This window comes from Salvelinus fontinalis, chromosome 41 (genome assembly GCF_029448725.1).
Source record: "Salvelinus fontinalis isolate EN_2023a chromosome 41, ASM2944872v1, whole genome shotgun sequence".
NCBI lineage: Eukaryota > Metazoa > Chordata > Actinopteri > Salmoniformes > Salmonidae > Salvelinus > Salvelinus fontinalis.
In genome coordinates, this window is record NC_074705.1 from 20,772,820 (window position 1) to 20,791,888 (window position 19,069).

General features: G+C 40.6%; 1 protein-coding gene across 1 annotated transcript in view; it reads left to right on the plus strand.

The window, feature by feature from the left end:
* The window catches only part of LOC129840374 (cholecystokinin receptor-like), a 54,209-nt gene extending 42,955 nt beyond the window's left edge, over positions 1–11,254 (plus strand). The window contains exons 4-5 of the mRNA XM_055908194.1: positions 888–1,015; positions 1,437–11,254. Coding sequence (XP_055764169.1) covers positions 888–1,015; positions 1,437–2,011 — 703 coding nt within the window. The 3' untranslated portion in view covers positions 2,012–11,254. The remainder of the gene's footprint in view (positions 1–887; positions 1,016–1,436) is intronic.
* The last annotated feature ends 7,815 nt before the right edge of the window (positions 11,255–19,069 follow it).

Consider the following 19,069-nt stretch of genomic DNA (forward strand, 5'->3'; position numbering starts at 1 on the left):
CTTCAGAAAAGATGCTATTGAAACACAACTTGTACTTAGTACTTTTGGTGACCTTTTTGAGGCTGAGCATCTTGGTGTAATGGCTAAGGTATTGGACTGACAGTCACAGGGACTGTTTGAGTCCATTACGGGCTACTCCCCAAATTAGCTATTAAATCAGAGTGTGTAATTATGATTATGCTTACAAATGATGCCAGCCATGAAGAATCCTCAAATAATGTGAAACAGAAATATTAGTGTAGCACCTGTTTCTCCCTTCCATGTTCCTCTCTGACGACAGAGAATCAGGATCAAAGACTAAACAAAAGATGAACCGAAATCTCTAACCTCTATTTACTTCCTCTCTGTATGTCCCTGCTTCCTGTCACCTTTTGTCCCCCCACCCCTGATATGTGACCCACTATCAAACAGAGTACTGATGAAAAGCTTTGAGTATCAGAGGCTACATTGATGAATGAATGAGAGTCTAACCTGCTGCAAAGGCTGACGGGAGATGAAAAAGGAACCATCCATGGAGGATGTTCAGAGGAAAACACCCACGCACCCATTATAATTTCGCACAACACAAAATAAGGGCTTCCTCTCTACTTATTCTGAAAGTGTGTGGAAGGAACAATGGTGGATTTGTACTTTTTTTGTATACGGCCAAGTTGATAGCATCCGGATGATGTAAAGATAATTGGTAAAATGTTAATGACCACCATAGAAATATTATAAAATGTTATGACCACAATGATCAAAGTCACTATTTAATCTTCCTGTCTGGCTTCCTGTCCCTCTTTCCCTCTGTCTTTCTCTCCCTCTTTTTTTTCCCTCCCTCTTTCTCTCTCTTTCTTTCCTTCTTTCTCTCATTTTCCCTCTTTTCCCTCTCTCTCCTTTTTTCTCAGGTACATGCTGTTGCTTTTAATCTTGTTCTTCATCCCTGGGGTGGTGATGATCGTTGCCTATGGACTCATCTCCAGAGAGCTGTGCCGGGGGATGAAGTTTGAGCTGGACCAAAACAGAGAGAGCAGTGGTGAGACTCCTACACCACATGTATCTCCTGTTGTGGATTTGATTGAACATCTAATTTGTTTCTTAAATTGAAAATTCCATAAGTGAAGTTAAGGTTTTGGGTTAGGGATTGGGTTTGGGGTTTTGAAATAGGGTTGTGCTGGGTAGAAGCAATGAGAGCAAGGACTAGGATTAGGGTTTTTAAAACAGGAAATAATAAGGCTGGGGCCAGGGAAAGGGTTTTGCAATCATACAGTAACTATTTTTTCATAAGTCCTATTTGTTTGTGAATGCATGTTCCCCACAACGCAGGCTTACGTCATCAACTCTTTGCTTATGCTATTATTAGTCATGTACTCTTTCTTCAACCTACACACATACACTCACCTACACACTTACACCCAATGTAGACCCACTTACACACGTCCATGTACATTCCACAGCACTGAAGAACGGAGTAAAAACCACCGTGACAACCAGCAACAACGACACAGACGATGATGGCTGCTACATCCAGATGCCAAAGAAGCCACCGTCCATGGAGCTGTCTACCCTCACCACCCCTACTCCGGCATCTCCCAAACCCAGAGTGTCCGCTGAGCACCCTCGAAGCAATACCTCGAAGGCTAAACTCTTGGCCAAGAAGCGCGTGATCCGCATGCTCATCGTCACCGCCGTCCTCTTCTTCCTCTGCTGGATGCCCCTGTACACGGCCAACACGTGGAAGGCTTTCCACATCAGCTCAGCCCACCGGCTCCTCTCGGGGGCACCCATCTCGTTCATCCACCTGTTGAGCTACACATCGGCGTGCGTTAACCCCGTTATCTATTGTTTTATGAATACACGCTTCCGCAAGGCGTTGCTCACCACCTTCGCCCACTGCCGTCCGCCCTGCTGTCGGCGCCGCCGGGGGATGCGGAACGGCCGGGATGATGAGATGACAGTGACAGGGACTATTGGTCCTTCGTCCATGTCCAAGATCAGCTATACCACAGTGAGCACCACGGGGGCCTACTGATTAGTTGTGAAGGGGGCTAGGGGTACAGTGTCCACATTAGGACAGCCTCAGTCTCAGCAGGACTTCTTCCTAATATGGACCCTGTATAGGGGGAACACAGGGGGCTGTAGCAGAATTCTTGTGCATTTCTTTGCTTGTTTGCTCCTATCTGATTAGCTGCAGGTGTTTATGCTCTTTGTGGAATACTTTATTGACTGTCAAGTGTCTGTGGTCTATAGTGGGCATGATAAATATTCAACCCCCTTGGATTTCTTCACATTTTATTGTGATACATACTGGGATTAAAATTGATTTAATTGACATTTTTGCCAACGATCTACACAAAACACTCTGTAATGTCAAAGTGGAAGAACATTTTTTAAATATGAATGAACATTTTAAAAAGCATTCACCCCCCTGAGTCAACACATGTTATAAACACCTTTGGCAGCGATTACAACTATGAGTAGTCTTGGGTAAATCTCGAAGTGCTTTGTACACAGGGATTGTACAAGATTTGCCAATTATTCTTTTCAGAATTCTTCAAGCTCTGTCAAGGTTTTGGGGATCATGACTAGACAGCAATTTAAAGTTTTGCCATACATTTTCAAGCAGATTTAAGTCAAAACTGTAACTTGGCCACTCAGGGACCTTCACTGTCTTCATGGTAAGCAACTCCAGTGTAGATTTGGCCTTGTGTTGTAGGTTATTGTCCCGCTGAAAGGTGAATTCCTCTCCCAGTGTCTGGTGTAAAGCAGATTTAAGAAGGTTTTCCTCTTGGATTTTGCCTGTGCTCAGCTCCATCCCATTTATTTTTGTCTTTGCCAATATCAAGTGTACGTATACCACAATGCAGCCAACACCATCATTGAAAATAAGGTGGCAGTTAGGCCAAAAAGTGTATTCCTTTGCCGTGTTTTTTTGCAGTATTACTGTAGTGCCTTGTTGCATACATATGCATGTTTTATTCTGTATATTTATTCTGTATATTTGTATTCTTCATGGTCCCCATGGTGACCATGGTCCCCATGGTGACATCCTTGAGCAGTTTTCTTCCTGTTATGCAGCTCAGTTCAGAACGACGACTGTATCTTTGATATTTCTGGGTGGTTTAATACATCATCAACAGCATAATTATTCACTTTTTTATTTTATTTTATTTATTTTACCTTTCTTTAACCAGGCAAGTCAGTTAATAACAAATTCTTATTTACAATGACGGCCTACCAAAAGGCAAAAGGCCTCCTGCGGGGACAGGGAATTAAAAAAATATATATTATAAAATAAAGGACAAAATGCATGTCACGACAAGAGAGACAACAAAACACTATATACAGAGAGACCTAAGACAACAATATAGTATGGCAGTAACACATACAACACAGCATTGTAGCAAAACAACATGGTAGCAACACAACATGGCAGCAGCACAACATGGTAGCAGCACAAAACATGATACAAACATTATTGGGCACAGACAACAAAGGGCAAGAAGGTAGAGACAATAAAACATCACCCAAAAGATCCATAACTCTCAGTAAGTGTCCATGAATGAGTCTTTGAATGAAGAGATTGAGATAAACCTGTTTGTTGCAGCTCATTCCAGTCGCTAGCTGCAGCGAACTGAAAAGACGAGCGAACCAGGGATGTGTGTGCTTTGGGGACCTTTAACAGAATGTGACCGGCAGAACGGGTGTTGTATGTGGTGGATGAGAGCTGCAGTAGATATCTTAGATAGGGGGGAGTGAGGCCTAAGAGTGTTATATAAATAAGCATCAACCAGTGGGTCTTGCGACGGGTATACAGCGACGACCAGTTTACAGAGGAGTATGGAGTGCAGTGATGTGTCCTATAAGGAGCATTGGTGGGAAATCTGATGGCCGAGTGGTAAAGAACATCTAGCCACTCGAGTGCACGCTTACCTGCCGATCAATAATAAGCATGGGTAGGATGGTCATCTGAAACAGGGTTAGTTTGGCAGCTGGGGTGAAAGAGGAGAGATTGCGATAGAGGAAACCATGTCTTGATTTAAATTTAGCCTGCAGCTATGATATGCGCTGAGAGAAGGACAATGTACCGTATAGCCGTACTCCCAAGTACTTGTATGAGGTGACTACCTCAAGCTCTAAACCCTTAGAGGTAGTAAACACACCTGTGGGGAGAGGGGCATTCTTCTTACCAAACCACATGACCTTTGTTTTGGAGGTGTTCAGAACAAGGTTAAGGGCAGAGAAAGCTTGTTGAACACTAAGAAAGCTTTGTTGTAGAGCGTTTAACACAAAATCCGAGGAGGGGCCAGCTGAGAATAAGACTGTATCATCTGCATATAAATGGCTGAGAGAGCTTCCTCCTGCCTGAGCTATGTTGTTGATGTAAATTGAAAAGAGCGTGGGACCTAGGATCGGGCTTTGGGGTACTCCCTCGGTGACAGGCAGTGGCTGAGACAACAGATGTTCTGACTTTATACATTACACTCTTTGAGAGAACTTGATTATAAGCTTAACGCTAAAATGTCAGATTTGTTTTTGTTACCAATCTATTAATCACTTTCTTTATGAGGCTTTCAAAAAGCTCCCTGGTCTTTGTAGTTGAATCTGTGCTAAATTCAATACTTGACCTTACATGTGTTGTATGTATGGGAGCCAGAGGAAGGGGTAGTCATAAAAAAAATTGTCAACCCCTATTATTTCATACAGAGTTAGTCCATATATTTTACTGTTGAACTTATTTAGGTTTGCCTAAACAAAGGGGGTGAAAACATATGCAAAACTATATCTTAGTTATTTCGTTGTATTAATTTGTACACATCTGTAGTTGTATCTTTTCACTTTGACATTATGGAGTATTTTGTGTAGATGAAAGACAAACAAATAACAATTAATGCCATAAAATGTGAAAAAACCCAAGGGGGGTGAATACTTATGATACCCACTGTATTACCTGAACATATAAAGTATTTCAAATACAAAAAGGAATGTATATATCTTATGTAGTGCTGTATATGTATGTATGTAATGTAAATGTTTTCGTGTTACTGTATCACACAATGAGGAAACGATAGCATAAGGCCGCATACACTGAGTATACAAAACATTGTGTATGTGTGCCATTCAGAATGTGAATGGGCGAGACAAAAGATGAACGCGCCTTTCAATTGAGTGCGTCAAGAACTGCAACGCTGCTGGGTTTTTCACGCTCAACAGTTTCACACGTGTAGCGAGAATGGTCCACCACCCAAAGGACATCTAGCCAACTTGACACAACTGTGGGAAACATTGGAGTCAACATGGGAACAGCATCCCTGTGGAATGCTTTGAACACTTTGTAGAGTCCATGCCCCGAAGAGTTGAGAGTGTTCTGAGGGCAAAAGCAGTTGCAACTCAATAGTAGGAAGTTATCCTCAATATTATATACTTTCAGTGTTGAAGTTGCCTGATGAATTTAATTTAGCTGCTCGATCGCTGAACCTACTACCCAAGAAGTCGTTTGTGCTGACGTGAAGATATGCGTAGGCCCAACCCATCGGTTTTTGGGGCCAACCAGAACGGATTGAATGTGTTTGCATTTAAGAAGGCAAAAGCCAGACTCTCCGTTGAGAAGAAACTTGGTGGGTGTGGCATTTGGCCGGAGATGTGGATGGGTAGCCAGGCAAAGCCTACCGGAAATGTACAGCCTACTGGAAATGTACAGTACATGTTAAAAACTAATTGGAAATACAATAATCACACAATAGCACATTTTGTTTTAACACGAATTGAAAAAAAACATTGTTTTGTATTTTACCCCTTTTTTCTCCCAATTATGATCTTGTCTCATCGCTGCAACTCCCCAACGGGCTCGGGAGAGGCGAAGGTCGAGTCATACATGCTCCAAAACATGACCCGCCAAAGCACGCTCCTTAACACCCACCTGCTTAACCTGGAAGGTAGCTGCATCAATGTGTCAGAGGAAACACTGTTCAACTGACGACTGAGGTCAGCCTGAAGCGACCCAGCCCACCACAAGGAGTCATGAGAGCGTGATGAGCCAAGTAAAGGCCCCTCCCCTAACCTGGACAACCCCAGGGGGGCCCCGAATTGAAAAAAGCTTGTTTGGAGTGCAGTTTTTTTCACCCTAAATAATGTTAAAATGTATTGGAAAGAGGTTATCAGGTCCTTTCAAATATATGGAACATGTTACAATTGCAAATGTGTAAAACTTCCTGTATGGCTGTTTCCCACAAACAGTTATTACCTCCTCTGAAATGCTGTTGAAGCTTTTTATTGAGGGAAGGTACCACAGCCACAGTATATCTACCATCCTCACGTTGAACATATGAAAAAACATGTTGTACCTGCTGTAGCAATTTTTTGACTTGTTATTTTTTGGTCAGGAGGTAAACTACTGCTAAAAATATGTAGCAATGTACCTGTTTGCGCATTACAATATTTCAGATCCATCCATGCATGATGTGATTGGCCTGTAGCAAGTAGAAGGTGAACTTGCTCTTTGCTCAACGATGTTCTGGCTACAAATGGTACTGTAAGGGCACACGACGAGACCCAAATGCAGACACAGGAAGCAGACGGTTAGAGTCCAAGATGTTTATTAACAATCCAAAAGGGGTAGGCAAGAGAATGATCGTGGACAGGCAAAAGGTCAAAACCAGTTCAGAGTTCCAGAGGTACAGAATGGCAGGCAGGCTCGAGGTCAGGGCAGGCGGAATGGTCAGGCAGGCGGGAACGGAGTCCAGAAAAACAGGCAAAGGTCAAAACCGGGAGGACTAGAAAAGAGAATAGAAAAGGAGAAGGACGGGGAAAAACACGCTGGTTGACTTGAACAATCCAGGGATAAATACAGATATAGAAACAGATCAGGGCGCGACAGGTACAGAATAGTTGTTTTAGTCCATGTCACCCTTCATGCTTGAGTTTGTCTGCTGTGTACTCTGCATGCCTTTTGCGCCATGTACGCACCCACCAGCCGGAGCAGAGCCAAATTGATCACGCTCAGCTTTAAACACGCACTAAACTTCAATTTTATGGTTATAGATGAACAGCTGTATTTTTAGAGAGCTCCTACAATGCGTATTTCATTGCTTCCTCATCTTAATTTTTTTTTACAAATAGCTGTATACTGATCCATCTCTGTATTATTGACTGTGTAAAGACTAAATCCTCCTTTTAATGTGTGGTAATACACTGTACTTTCCAACAATCCACAGTGTAGCAAAGAACTGACACCATTTGAATTATGCTGTTTTACGGTGTCCATATTGGGACAGCCTCAGTCTCAGCAGAACTGCTTAGAACAATCGTAACACAGTCAAATGAAGTTATGAACTGATCAAACCCAAAATGTGAAGAAACACCCATGAAATCAGAAATGCACAGAAACTGTCTACAGAAGGCCACACACATTGCATGATTATTTATTTCCACACACACACAGACACGCACGCATGCGCACACACACACAAAGGAACAGCGCCAAATCCTATGCAGGATTATACAATTATACCATTTCAATGCCCTCACTGTTTCACCTATACTTTTTCTTCCTTTAGGAAATTAAAATAAGCCTCTTTCCACGTCCTAACCTTACCCCCCACCACCGGACATTTTCTCTCTCAGCAGAGAGGCGTTGAATATATGAATGACAATAGAGACACTGCTGTGAAATGCTTACGGTCCATGTTCATTAACGGGATGTCACAGAGACCTTGGGGGATTATTTGACACCGATGGGCACATGCATACACTCGCACATACCTTCTAAAAGATGTTACTCAGTCTTATTCTTGGTATGACAAACAAAGGGAATTCAGTAACGCTCCACCTAAAGCCTGTAGGTGTAATGCTTTATGAGTATTATGAGCCCTACAATGCATTATAATGCATTATAACTGCAGGCTTTAAGTAAAGTGTTACTGTGAATTCATCACTTGGCTGTCTCTCGCTCTCGTTTTCTGCTCTCCCTGGCCTCAATTTTACCTTGTTTATCCACTATCTGTTCATTTCGTCATGATCCTCTGTTCCAGTTACACAAAGCCAATATCCATTTTAATAGTCATGTTTAATTTGTGTTAATCTAAAACTTCGTCCCTACGCACAATATGAATAGCAAATATAGCATTCTGCGGTGTGCCTCTCACTTGTCGTGTCAGCTTCACGAATGCTGTACATATGAGGACCATAAATAAGAGGAACAACCATTCACAACAACGTTATGACTACAAATCTGTCTTTCTTTTGAAAACATTTATATTTCTATATTTTGTTAATTTTTTTCCCCGATTTACAAACCTTCCTCTGCCTTTGTAAGAACTATTTTTAATTAGTAGATATGGTTGGAGCTAAGATGGCAAAGCCAACAATAACTACAAACAGCATTTTGATTATAATGTGTTCTTGTAATCCAAGATATAAAAACGTGAACACAATTCTTCAATGTAATTGAGGGAAATGGCTCCTGGTGATCGAAAATGGGACCAAGAATAAGACCCTGGTGTTAAAATGTCTGCGGCTGATTCTAGAAATTCGAAAATCAACATGGCACCCTTAATGGAAATGTGAAATTTAAATGGACCTAGCCAAGGTGAACATGTCACGTGTTCCTGTGAGAACATTTATTCAGGATAAACTCCATGTCTCTCTTCTTATATAGGTGTTAATTAAAATAAGAAAAATGCAGGCGCCATGGACAAACAGCCTTGGTTTCGCTTAGTTTTTCCACATAATTGTCTTGTACATTTCGAGGCACCACATGTGGCACCAACTAAATTACCTAGGGGACTCCATTAATTTACAATACATGATTAACTTGCCTTGTTGTCTTTGTCTATCATTTGTTCATAGTCAGGTGATGTATGCTTCTTATTTAGTTAAGGATCTATCGCTGTTTTGCTTTGCTCTGTTCCTTCTTGTTATTCACATTGACAGAGTAATATATGTAATGTAGTCTAAATGAGAACTTGATTTAACGTGATATTGAATGATAGTGGCTTTCCTGATAGTTCATTCAGAGGTGACTTAGTTTTGCACGGAAATGCCAGTGTGTCTCGGACGGAGGGAGAAGATATGGAAACTGTCTGTCATGTGGTGTAACCCGTTCAATTCTGATTGAAAACCTGACTGAAAAGTAATCCTGCGCACAAAAGCAGACTGACAATTTATACATCAAGTGAAAACTCCATTCTTCATCCAGGACATGCTGCTGTGCACACCAAAGGGACAAGACAGACCAACACAAATGTCGAACATGCGCAGTTGATCACCTCCTGGGTGATATGTGTAGAGATCGTCTGGAAATGAACGGAAAACGATGGCTGATGTTCTGTGGTCAGAGGCGATAGGATGGCCACTCATCGTGCACGACGGCCCCCCACGTAAACACACTTCTGAAAGTGTTATCTGAAATCGAATTAACTGCAATTGATTGAATACTTGATAAATGGGAATCTAAATGTGGTTTGATGTATAATTTCTGCCAAATAATAGTAAGCCAATAGCATATTTTCGAAGGATGCTGCCATATCATGTGCATTATATGGTTTATTCTATGGTTCTGTTTACTGTAGAAAAATCTCTGTGCTTAATCTTGGAAGTCATTTTTACATTATATCAAATGTGTGTAATAGAGAGTCATTTTCAAAGACAATATTCACATAATCTTCAGATATTTTTTAGGATTTTGAGTTATTGAGATAGGAGTAAGGGCAGATGACTGTTTGTATTTGGGGTCTTTTGAATCATCCATCATCTTGCTCTCTGGTGAGTAGAGAAAAGCATGATAAATGTTTCAGCCCAAGCTCTAGTCGATTACACACGGTCAACCCGTTTTTGGAATGGTGAAGGTAAAGCAAGGCAAATTATACTAGGAAAAAACAAACTCAGCATGTAAAGTGTTGGTCCCATGTTTCATTAGCTGAAATAAAACATCCCATCATTTTTCCATACGCACTAAAAGCTTATTTCTCAAAAACATTGTGCACAATTATGTTGACATCCCTGTTAGTGAACATTTCTCCTTTGCCAAGATAATCCATCCAACTGACAGATGTGGCATATTAAAAAGCTGATGAAACAGCATAATCATTACACAGGTGCAACTTGTGCTTGGGACAATAAAAGGCCACTCTAAAATGTTTTGAGGGAGCATGCAATTGGCATGCTGACTACAGGAAAAAAACCAGAGCATTTGCAAAATAATTTAATGTTAATTTATCTACCATAAGCCACTTCCAAGGTCGTTTTAATGAATTTGGTAGTACGTCCAACCTGCCTCACAACTGCAGACCACGTGTAACCATGCCAGCCCAGGACCTCCACATCTGGCTTCTTCACCTGTCGGATGGTCTGAGACCAGCTGCCTGGACTGCTGATGAAACTGAGGAGTATTTCTGTCTGTAAAATAGCCATTTTTGGGGCCAAATCTCATTCTGATTGGCTGGGCCTGGCTCCCCGGCGGGTGGGCCTATACCCTGCTAGGCCCACCCATGGCTGTGCCCCTACCCAGTCATGTGAAATCCATAGATTAGGGCCTAATGCATTTATTTCAATTGACTGATTTCCTTATATGAACTGTAACTCAGTAAAATTGTTGAAATTGTCGGATATTGCATTTATATTTTTGTTCAGTATATTTTCATGCCAATTTCCAACCATCGACTAGGGGCAACGCGAGTTCCTGTTCATTTGGTCGGATCACAACGATGTAGATGAGGATAAGCTAAAACATTGCGCTATGGCTCCATGCATCACGGGTTCAATCCTAGTGTTAGGCAATTCTTTTGTGTTTTAACCCTTTCCCAAACCTTAACCTTAATCACTCAGAATGAATGCCTAAGCTTAACCCTAATGCCTAAACTTAACCCAAACCTTAACACTTACTCGGTTACTGACAAAACATAGGTGTATCATTTGCGCAGTTTGACTGACAGCTAACAGACGTGGATAAATAAGGTACTTTGGTACATGGTTCAGTTCTTACTTGGTTGACTTTTGAAGTCCTTTTCAGACAGAATTACTGTCTGTGTCTGTGTAGTAAACTGCAGCCGTCAAATTTGGACAACTGACTCTTTCATTAATCTTTGACAGCGTTATACTGTATTTGTTTTCTGTGTTTTCTATCTTATTTGGCCATGCCAGGCCAGCTTTTGGTGTAAATTATTACCTGTAAAATGTTAGTGTTCCCACTTTGTGATGTTTTCAGGTTTCTGTGTTTATTTGTGTTTCATGTCAAATTATATTTAAAAGAAAAAGCAATAAATTCTTGGGCAACTCAGATAGGCGGTCTGTCATTAAATGTACACTGTGTGTGTTTGTCTGTGTGTGGCTCTGTCTGTGTCTGTGTGTACGGGTGTGTACGTGTTCATGGGAATTTGAATCCCATCAGCACTGAACAGTATTTCCTCATTTGATGTAACTTCTCTGGATGCTGCTGATACCATAAAACAGGTTCTCTCTTGGGTCCGTTTATAGGACTGTGTGAAGTCAGGCCAGGCCTGTGAAAGCTTTTGCGTGTGGTCAACACTAAATAAAGCTCTATAGAGGCCAGTCTTTCATGATAACATCAGGGTCAGGTCTCAAAGCTCCCTTTGATGTGGTACCCCCTCAGGTGAAAGGCATTTAAAGTGAACCAGTGGCCCCGTGCACACTCAGTTTGTACAACTGATGTACAACTCATTTGACACAACAGACAACACACAATGATTGTGTAAAAATTGTGAAGACAAACTCTGTTGCATCACCAACATATCAGTTGTATCACATCCATTGTATCAACTGTGTTTTACGGGGCCAGTGTGGCTGGATACATTTTTGTCAGTTTGTGTGGGTGTGCGGGAGAGCGCTTTTGGAAATGTTTGTGTGTGTGTGTGTTTGTGCATGAATGCATGAGATTCCACTTGCTCATCCACACATTACTCTGACAATGGAGGTCTTCAAAAACCTGTTTCTCAATCCTCAATGGACCCCATTTTGGTCAATGTCGGAAATATGTGTTGATTTTCTCTTTCTACTACTTTCTCTCCCTCTTTCTCAACCCTGACTGGGGGAAAGCTCATTGTTGAATGGAACAGGACTTTCAGATACGTAGGTACAGTATAGGAGACGAAGGTATAACAAAACAAAAAAATGAGGAAAAAACCTAACCTTTTTAGAATGTATTGCCATAGTAACATACTTTTTTACTCAGATTTCTTTACTCATAAAACTAGAGCAATACATTTCTAACAGCTTTCTATCAAAGACACTGGTCCTGTCACAGTGAACGCAATTTCCAAGAGAGTGCCAGAGATGATATTGGGATGCAACTAGCCAAAAGGTGTCTTTCAACAGGTGTTTGAAATGATGTTTTGTTATTTGAGCAGAGTATGTTAACCTGTTTGGGCTGCAGGGGCAGTATGGAGTAGCCAGATAAAAGGTGCCCATTTCAAACGGCCTCGTACTCAATTCTTGCTCGTACAATATGCATATTATTATTACTATTGGATAGAAAACACTCTCTAGTTTCTAAAACCGTTTGAATTATATCTGTGAATAAAACAGAACTCATTTGGCACAAACTTCCTGACAAGGAAGTGGAAAGTCTGAAATCGAGGCTCTGTTCTAGATCCTGCCTATAAATGGGCATGATACGTATTAGTATACATGCACGTCATACACCTTCCCCTGGATGTCAAGAGGCGGTGAGAGAAGAAATGGAGTGTTTATCTTGGTCTGAAGTGGAATAAATCCTCTTGGAATGACGTGTCACCCATTTCCTGTTTTCAGGAAGGCGCGAGAAGGAACCGGGGATTGCCTTATGAAAAGCTTTCGTTATAGGCGACTACTATCTCCGGCTTTGATTTTATTTGATACATGTGACCATATCATTGTAAAGTATGTTTTTTCAATATAGTTTAACCTGATGAGGATAGAGGGCGCTATTTACACTTTGGGGGAAAAACGTGCACAATTTAAACGGCCTCGTACTCTATTCTTGCTTGTACAATATGCATATTATTATTACTATTGGATAGAAAACACTCTCTAGTTTCTAAAACCGTTTGAATTTTGTCTGTGAGTAAAACAGAACTCATTTGGCAGCACACTTTCTGACCAGGAAGTGGAAAGTCTGAAAATTATGCTCTGTTCAAGGGCCTGCCTATAAATGGGCATGACACGTATGAGTATACATGCACGTCATACACCTTCCCCTAGATGTCAAGAGGACGTGAGAGAAGAAAGGAAGTGTTTATCTTGGTCTGAGGTGGAATAAATCATCTTGGCACGACGAGTCATCCATTTATTTTTTTCTGGAGAGCGCGCAGATGGACCTGGAATTGCCTTTTGAAAAGCCGTCGTTATAGGCGAATACTATCTCCGGCTTTGATTTTATTTGATACATGTGACCATATCATTGTAAAGTATGTTTTTTCAATATAGTTTAACCTGATGAGGACAGAGGGCGCTATTTACACTTTGGGGGAAAAACGTGCACAATTTAAACGGCCTCGTACTCTATTCTTGCTTGTACAATATGCATATTATTATTACTATTGGATAGAAAACACTCTCTAGTTTCTAAAACCGTTTGAATTTTGTCTGTGAGTAAAACAGAACTCATTTGGCAGCACACTTTCTGACCAGGAAGTGGAAAGTCTGAAAATTATGCTCTGTTCAAGGGCCTGCCTATAAATGGGCATGACACGTATGAGTATACATGCACGTCATACACCTTCCCCTAGATGTCAAGAGGACGTGAGAGAAGAAAGGAAGTGTTTATCTTGGTCTGAGGTGGAATAAATCATCTTGGCACGACGAGTCATCCATTTATTTTTTTCTGGAGAGCGCGCAGATGGACCTGGAATTGCCTTTTGAAAAGCCGTCGTTATAGGCGAATACTATCTCCGGCTTTGATTTTATTTGATACATGTGACCATATCATTGTAAAGTATGTTTTTTCAATATAGTTTAACCTGATGAGGATAGAGGGCGCTATTTACACTTTGGGGGAAAAACGTGCACAATTTAAACGGCCTCGTACTCTATTCTTGCTTGTACAATATGCATATTATTATTACTATTGGATAGAAAACACTCTCTAGTTTCTAAAACCGTTTGAATTTTGTCTGTGAGTAAAACAGAACTCATTTGGCAGCACACTTTCTGACCAGGAAGTGGAAAGTCTGAAAATTATGCTCTGTTCAAGGGCCTGCCTATAAATGGGCATGACACGTATGAGTATACATGCACGTCATACACCTTCCCCTAGATGTCAAGAGGACGTGAGAGAAGAAAGGAAGTGTTTATCTTGGTCTGAGGTGGAATAAATCATCTTGGCACGACGAGTCATCCATTTATTTTTTTCTGGAGAGCGCGCAGATGGACCTGGAATTGCCTTTTGAAAAGCCGTCGTTATAGGCGAATACTATCTCCGGCTTTGATTTTATTTGATACATGTCACAATATCATCGTAAAGTATGTTTTTTCAATATAGTTTTCATAGATTATTGAATTTTTTTCGGGACGTTAGGCGTGTTGCGTTGTCTGTGTTTGTTGACGATGGGGAGCTTCGCGCCACTTGGCCAGTGTGCTTGCTAAATCAAGAGGGAAAAACGATGTTCTAAATCCAAACAACGACTGTTCTGGACAAAGGACCCCTTGTCCAACATTCTGATGGAAGATCACCAAAAGTAAGAAACATTTTATGATGCTATTTCATATATCTGTCGAACTGTGTACTAGTAGTTTTGCGCCCAGGTTTTGGGCACTTGGTCGACATAAGGTAAGCCTTATGTAGTAATGAAGTTATTTTTTAGAATTCTAACACGGTGATTGCATTAAGAACTAGTGGATCTATCATTTCCTATACAACATATATTTTTTTGTAATGTTTATGAATAGCTATTTGGTCAGAATAGGTGAGAGTCTAATAGAAATATCCGCACATTCTGGGAAAAAGATGCTACGTTAGCATAATGGATAACCACTGATTTCAGCTCTAAATATGCACATTTTCGAACAAAACATAAGTGTATGTATAACCTGATGTTATAGGACTGTCATCTGAGGAAGGTTTATGAAGGTTAGTGAAAATGAATATCTTTTGCTGGTTTATTCGCTAACGCTAACGTGCCTATTGCTAACGTGCCTTGATGAATGAATGCGGTTGTGTGTTTGGCTCTTGTAGTAAGCTAATATAATGCTATATTGTGTTTTCGCTGTAAAACACTTAAAAAATCTGAAATATTGGCTGGATTCACAAGATGCTTGTCTTTCATTTGCTGTACATGATTCATTTTTCAGAAATGTTTTATGATGAGTTTTAGGTATTCCACGTTGGTCTTTATAAATACTCTGGCTGCTTCTGTGCTATTTTTGACGGTAGCTGTGATGGTAGCTGCAATGTAAAACTGATTTATACCTCAAATATGCACATTTTTCGAACAAAACATAGATTTATTGTGTAACATGTTATAAGACTGTCATCTGATGAAGTTGTTTCTTGATTAGTTTGGTTGGTTCTTGGTTAGTTAGGTTGGCTTTGTGCATGCTACCTGTGCTGTGAAAAATGTCTGTCCTTCTTTGTATTTGGTGGTGAGCTAACATAAATATACGTGCTGTTTTCGCTGTAAAACATTTAAAAAATCGGACATGTTGACTGGATTCACAAGGTGTGTATCTTTCATTGTTAAAACCAAGAAGTTTTCACACTTCTTCAGGATTGGTGGGTCCCCTGCGGGATGGTTGAGCTAACGTAGGCTAATGTGATTAGCATGAGGTTGTAAGTAACAAGAACATTTTCCAGGACATAGATATATCTGATATGGTCAGAAAGCTTAAATTCGTGTTAATATAACTGCACTGTCCAATTTACAGTAGCTTTTACAGTGAAATAATACTATGCGATTGTTTGAGGAGAGTGCACAGTTTTGAACATGAAAAGTTATTAATAAACAAATTAGGCACATTTGGGCACTCTTGATACAACATTTTGAATCGAAATGCAATGGTTCATTGGATCAAATTAAAACGTTGCACATACACTGCTGCCATCTAGTGGCCAATATCTAAATTGCACCTGGCCTGGAATAATACATTATGGCCTTTCTCTTGCATTTCAAAGATGATTGTACAAAAAAATAAACTGTTGTTTTTTTCTTTGTATTATCTTTTACCATATATAATGTCATATATTCTCCTACATTCCTTTCACATTTCCACAAACTTCAATGTGTTTCCTTTCAAATGGTACAAAGACAATGCATATCCTTGTTTCAAGGCCTGAGCTGTAGGCAGTTATATTTTGGGGGACGATCCTTAATAGGTTTAATTAAGGTGTTGATTTGTTTCTCCAACATAAAGTTTAAGGAATAAATACGTTCTGTCAGAGCACATGGCATCTTATCATTAGGCTTCTATTTGCCATACTCTTAAACCTGTCAAATCTTCCAGAGTAGATGCAGGTGTAATCCACATAAGGATTTCAATATCTACAGTATATTACATGATGTCAAAAATTAAACATAGTCTTAAGAATGAACCTTTTTTCCCCATTATCTTTACAAACAATAAAAAGTATGTATTTTTCTATAATATTACACAAACAAAACACGTTTGGAATAGATGCATAGTGTCCATTAGTCCCCTGCCTCCATCCTCATGTGTTATGTCTGTGGGCTGCTCCAGGGTGCATTGCTGACGTCAGATCCAGCACTCCAAGCAAATGGACTCTCACTCTCCCAATCAGCCTAACGTGACAGACATTCATCTCTCTCCTGGCCCTGATGCACTCTCAGGTGTACCCCACTCTCCTTTTCCATATAAATTGTTCTCTTCTCCCTTCTCCTCTCATTTCTGTATATATTCCTACCTTTCTCTCTCGCTATCTCGCTATCTCTTCTGTTTAGATTTCCTCCTCTCTCTCTCCTTCTCCCTCTCGTTTGCTGAAAATGTTTGTTCTTCTCTCCTCCTTCCCTCTCCATCATTCTAAGGGTCTTGATTCAATATGTACTGCTCAAGTTCAGCGTAATATAATTTTAAAGGGAATGTTCCCGAGTTCGCTGAGGCTGATTGACGATAAACACTGCATATGTCGGCTCAGACGGAATTTATCTTTAAATATAGTGCTGAACTTCAGCAAAACGAATTGACTTGAGCCCTTAATGTCCCCCACCTGCACCTCTCTCTACACTTGAATTTTTAAAAGATGGATTTTATGGCAGTAATGTTGTGTAATAGTCGAAAAAGGCTGACGAGGACACACACACTTTAACAATGTTCCAATTTGGAGAGACTGAAACACTTGGCTATTTTCATGCTTTAGGGAAATAAAAGTATGTTACACTAGGCTAATGGCTAATGGCTTGAACAGACCTCTACAGTTATGTACAGTATATCTCACTATACACACCTGTCAGCTCGGTGAAGTGACGTGGTTTGGAGAACAGAAAGCAGGAGAACAAGAGGCACTGTGCATTAGTTGCTAAGAAGGTTTGTTATAGTGTTTGTGGAGTTGATTTCAAACAGATTTGATATATACTCAGATTTAGGATGAGTATATGTAAAGCATTTTGTGACAACTGCTGATTTCAGTGGTACATCAGTGATGTGCGCTTCCCCCGTGAAAATATATGAAAAAATAACTGTACACAAATAAATACACATTTGATCAATCATCATTTTGATGATCTTCATGTTTTTTCTGCCTGAAAAAAATCGATTTCTGAACTAGTACTTCCAAGGTCAGGGGAAAGACAGCCCCACCATTCAATCTCAAAACTCAGTGCAGGTATAAAAATAATGGGATAGGCAGGAGGACAGGCAGAGCTCGCTACTGCATATGGACAGCACAGGTCAACTGCCGCCTTTTGGCGGTTACGTTTGTTTTACGGCTATCTAAAGTAAGCTGATCAGGATGGCTAACATATTGCATCTGAAACAGTTTTCAAAGTTGGATTTTCTAGCGAACTAGGGCCAGGGGTGATAAGGAATGGAAGAACAACAGCTGAGCTTAGCTACACTAGCTACATCAAAGGAAGGGACAGAAAATACACAATTATTTCAAACTGAGTGGTATCAACAGAAAGACTGGCTCTGTGGCTGCGGTGCTAGCAGCCGACTCTACTGCTTCCCCTGTCTGTTGTTCCCCACCAGCGACAGTGTGTGGACAATAACCTGTTTTCTGCAATTTGAACAACTTGCCTATAGCACTCAAGAAGCACGAGAAATCTGTGTCTCACGTCCAAAGGCAGATAAGACATTTGGCAGCTCACAGATAGATCTGGCATTGAATGAACATCTTGCTCAATGCACAAGGGGAAAGAGAACGGTGACATTTTAAAACACCTAGTTAATTCACGCTACATGCTATCGAGGTAAACATGAGTTGGCATTTCGTGGCGACGATGAGAGTGCCAGCTCATCAAACAGGCCCAGGTGCAACTACAGTGAGTGTACAAAACATTATGAACACCTGTTCTTTCCCATGACAAAAACTGACCAGGTGAATCCAGGTGAAAGTTATGATCCCTTGTTGATCAATGTAGATGACGGGTTAAAGAAGCATTTTTAAGCTTTAAGACAATTGAGACGTTGATTGTGTATGTCCGCCATTCCGCGGGTGAATGGGCAAGACAAAATATTTAAGTACCATTGAACAGGGTATGGCAGTAGGTGCCAGACGCAGCGGTTTGTGGCAAGAACTGCAACGCTGCTGGTTTTTCAACATTAGAAAGTTGTTCTTAATGTTTTGTACACTCAGTGTATGTGGAAGAATTACATGCCTTTGCTGATAAAAATGAACAATTAGCAACCCATTCAGATAACGCCACCGTGTTTGTTTTTTGCTCATGGCCTATGATGGAATTTTCAATGGAACTGATGCACTTTTTTGTGTTCTGCAGAACTACCTGATGTATTTGGGTTTTTGTCGTACTAGTATTAGCGACACAAAGAAAGCACTGGAACGGCAGCAACAATACTTTTATAGTTTCTATGAGCAATTTGAGCAGAAACACAATGAACCGGGCCTTGCAGAAATCAAAACTTGTAGTAAACAGATGATCAGAGTAGAGAGGGGGAGAATCTATTAAAGCATAATGGACAATATCAA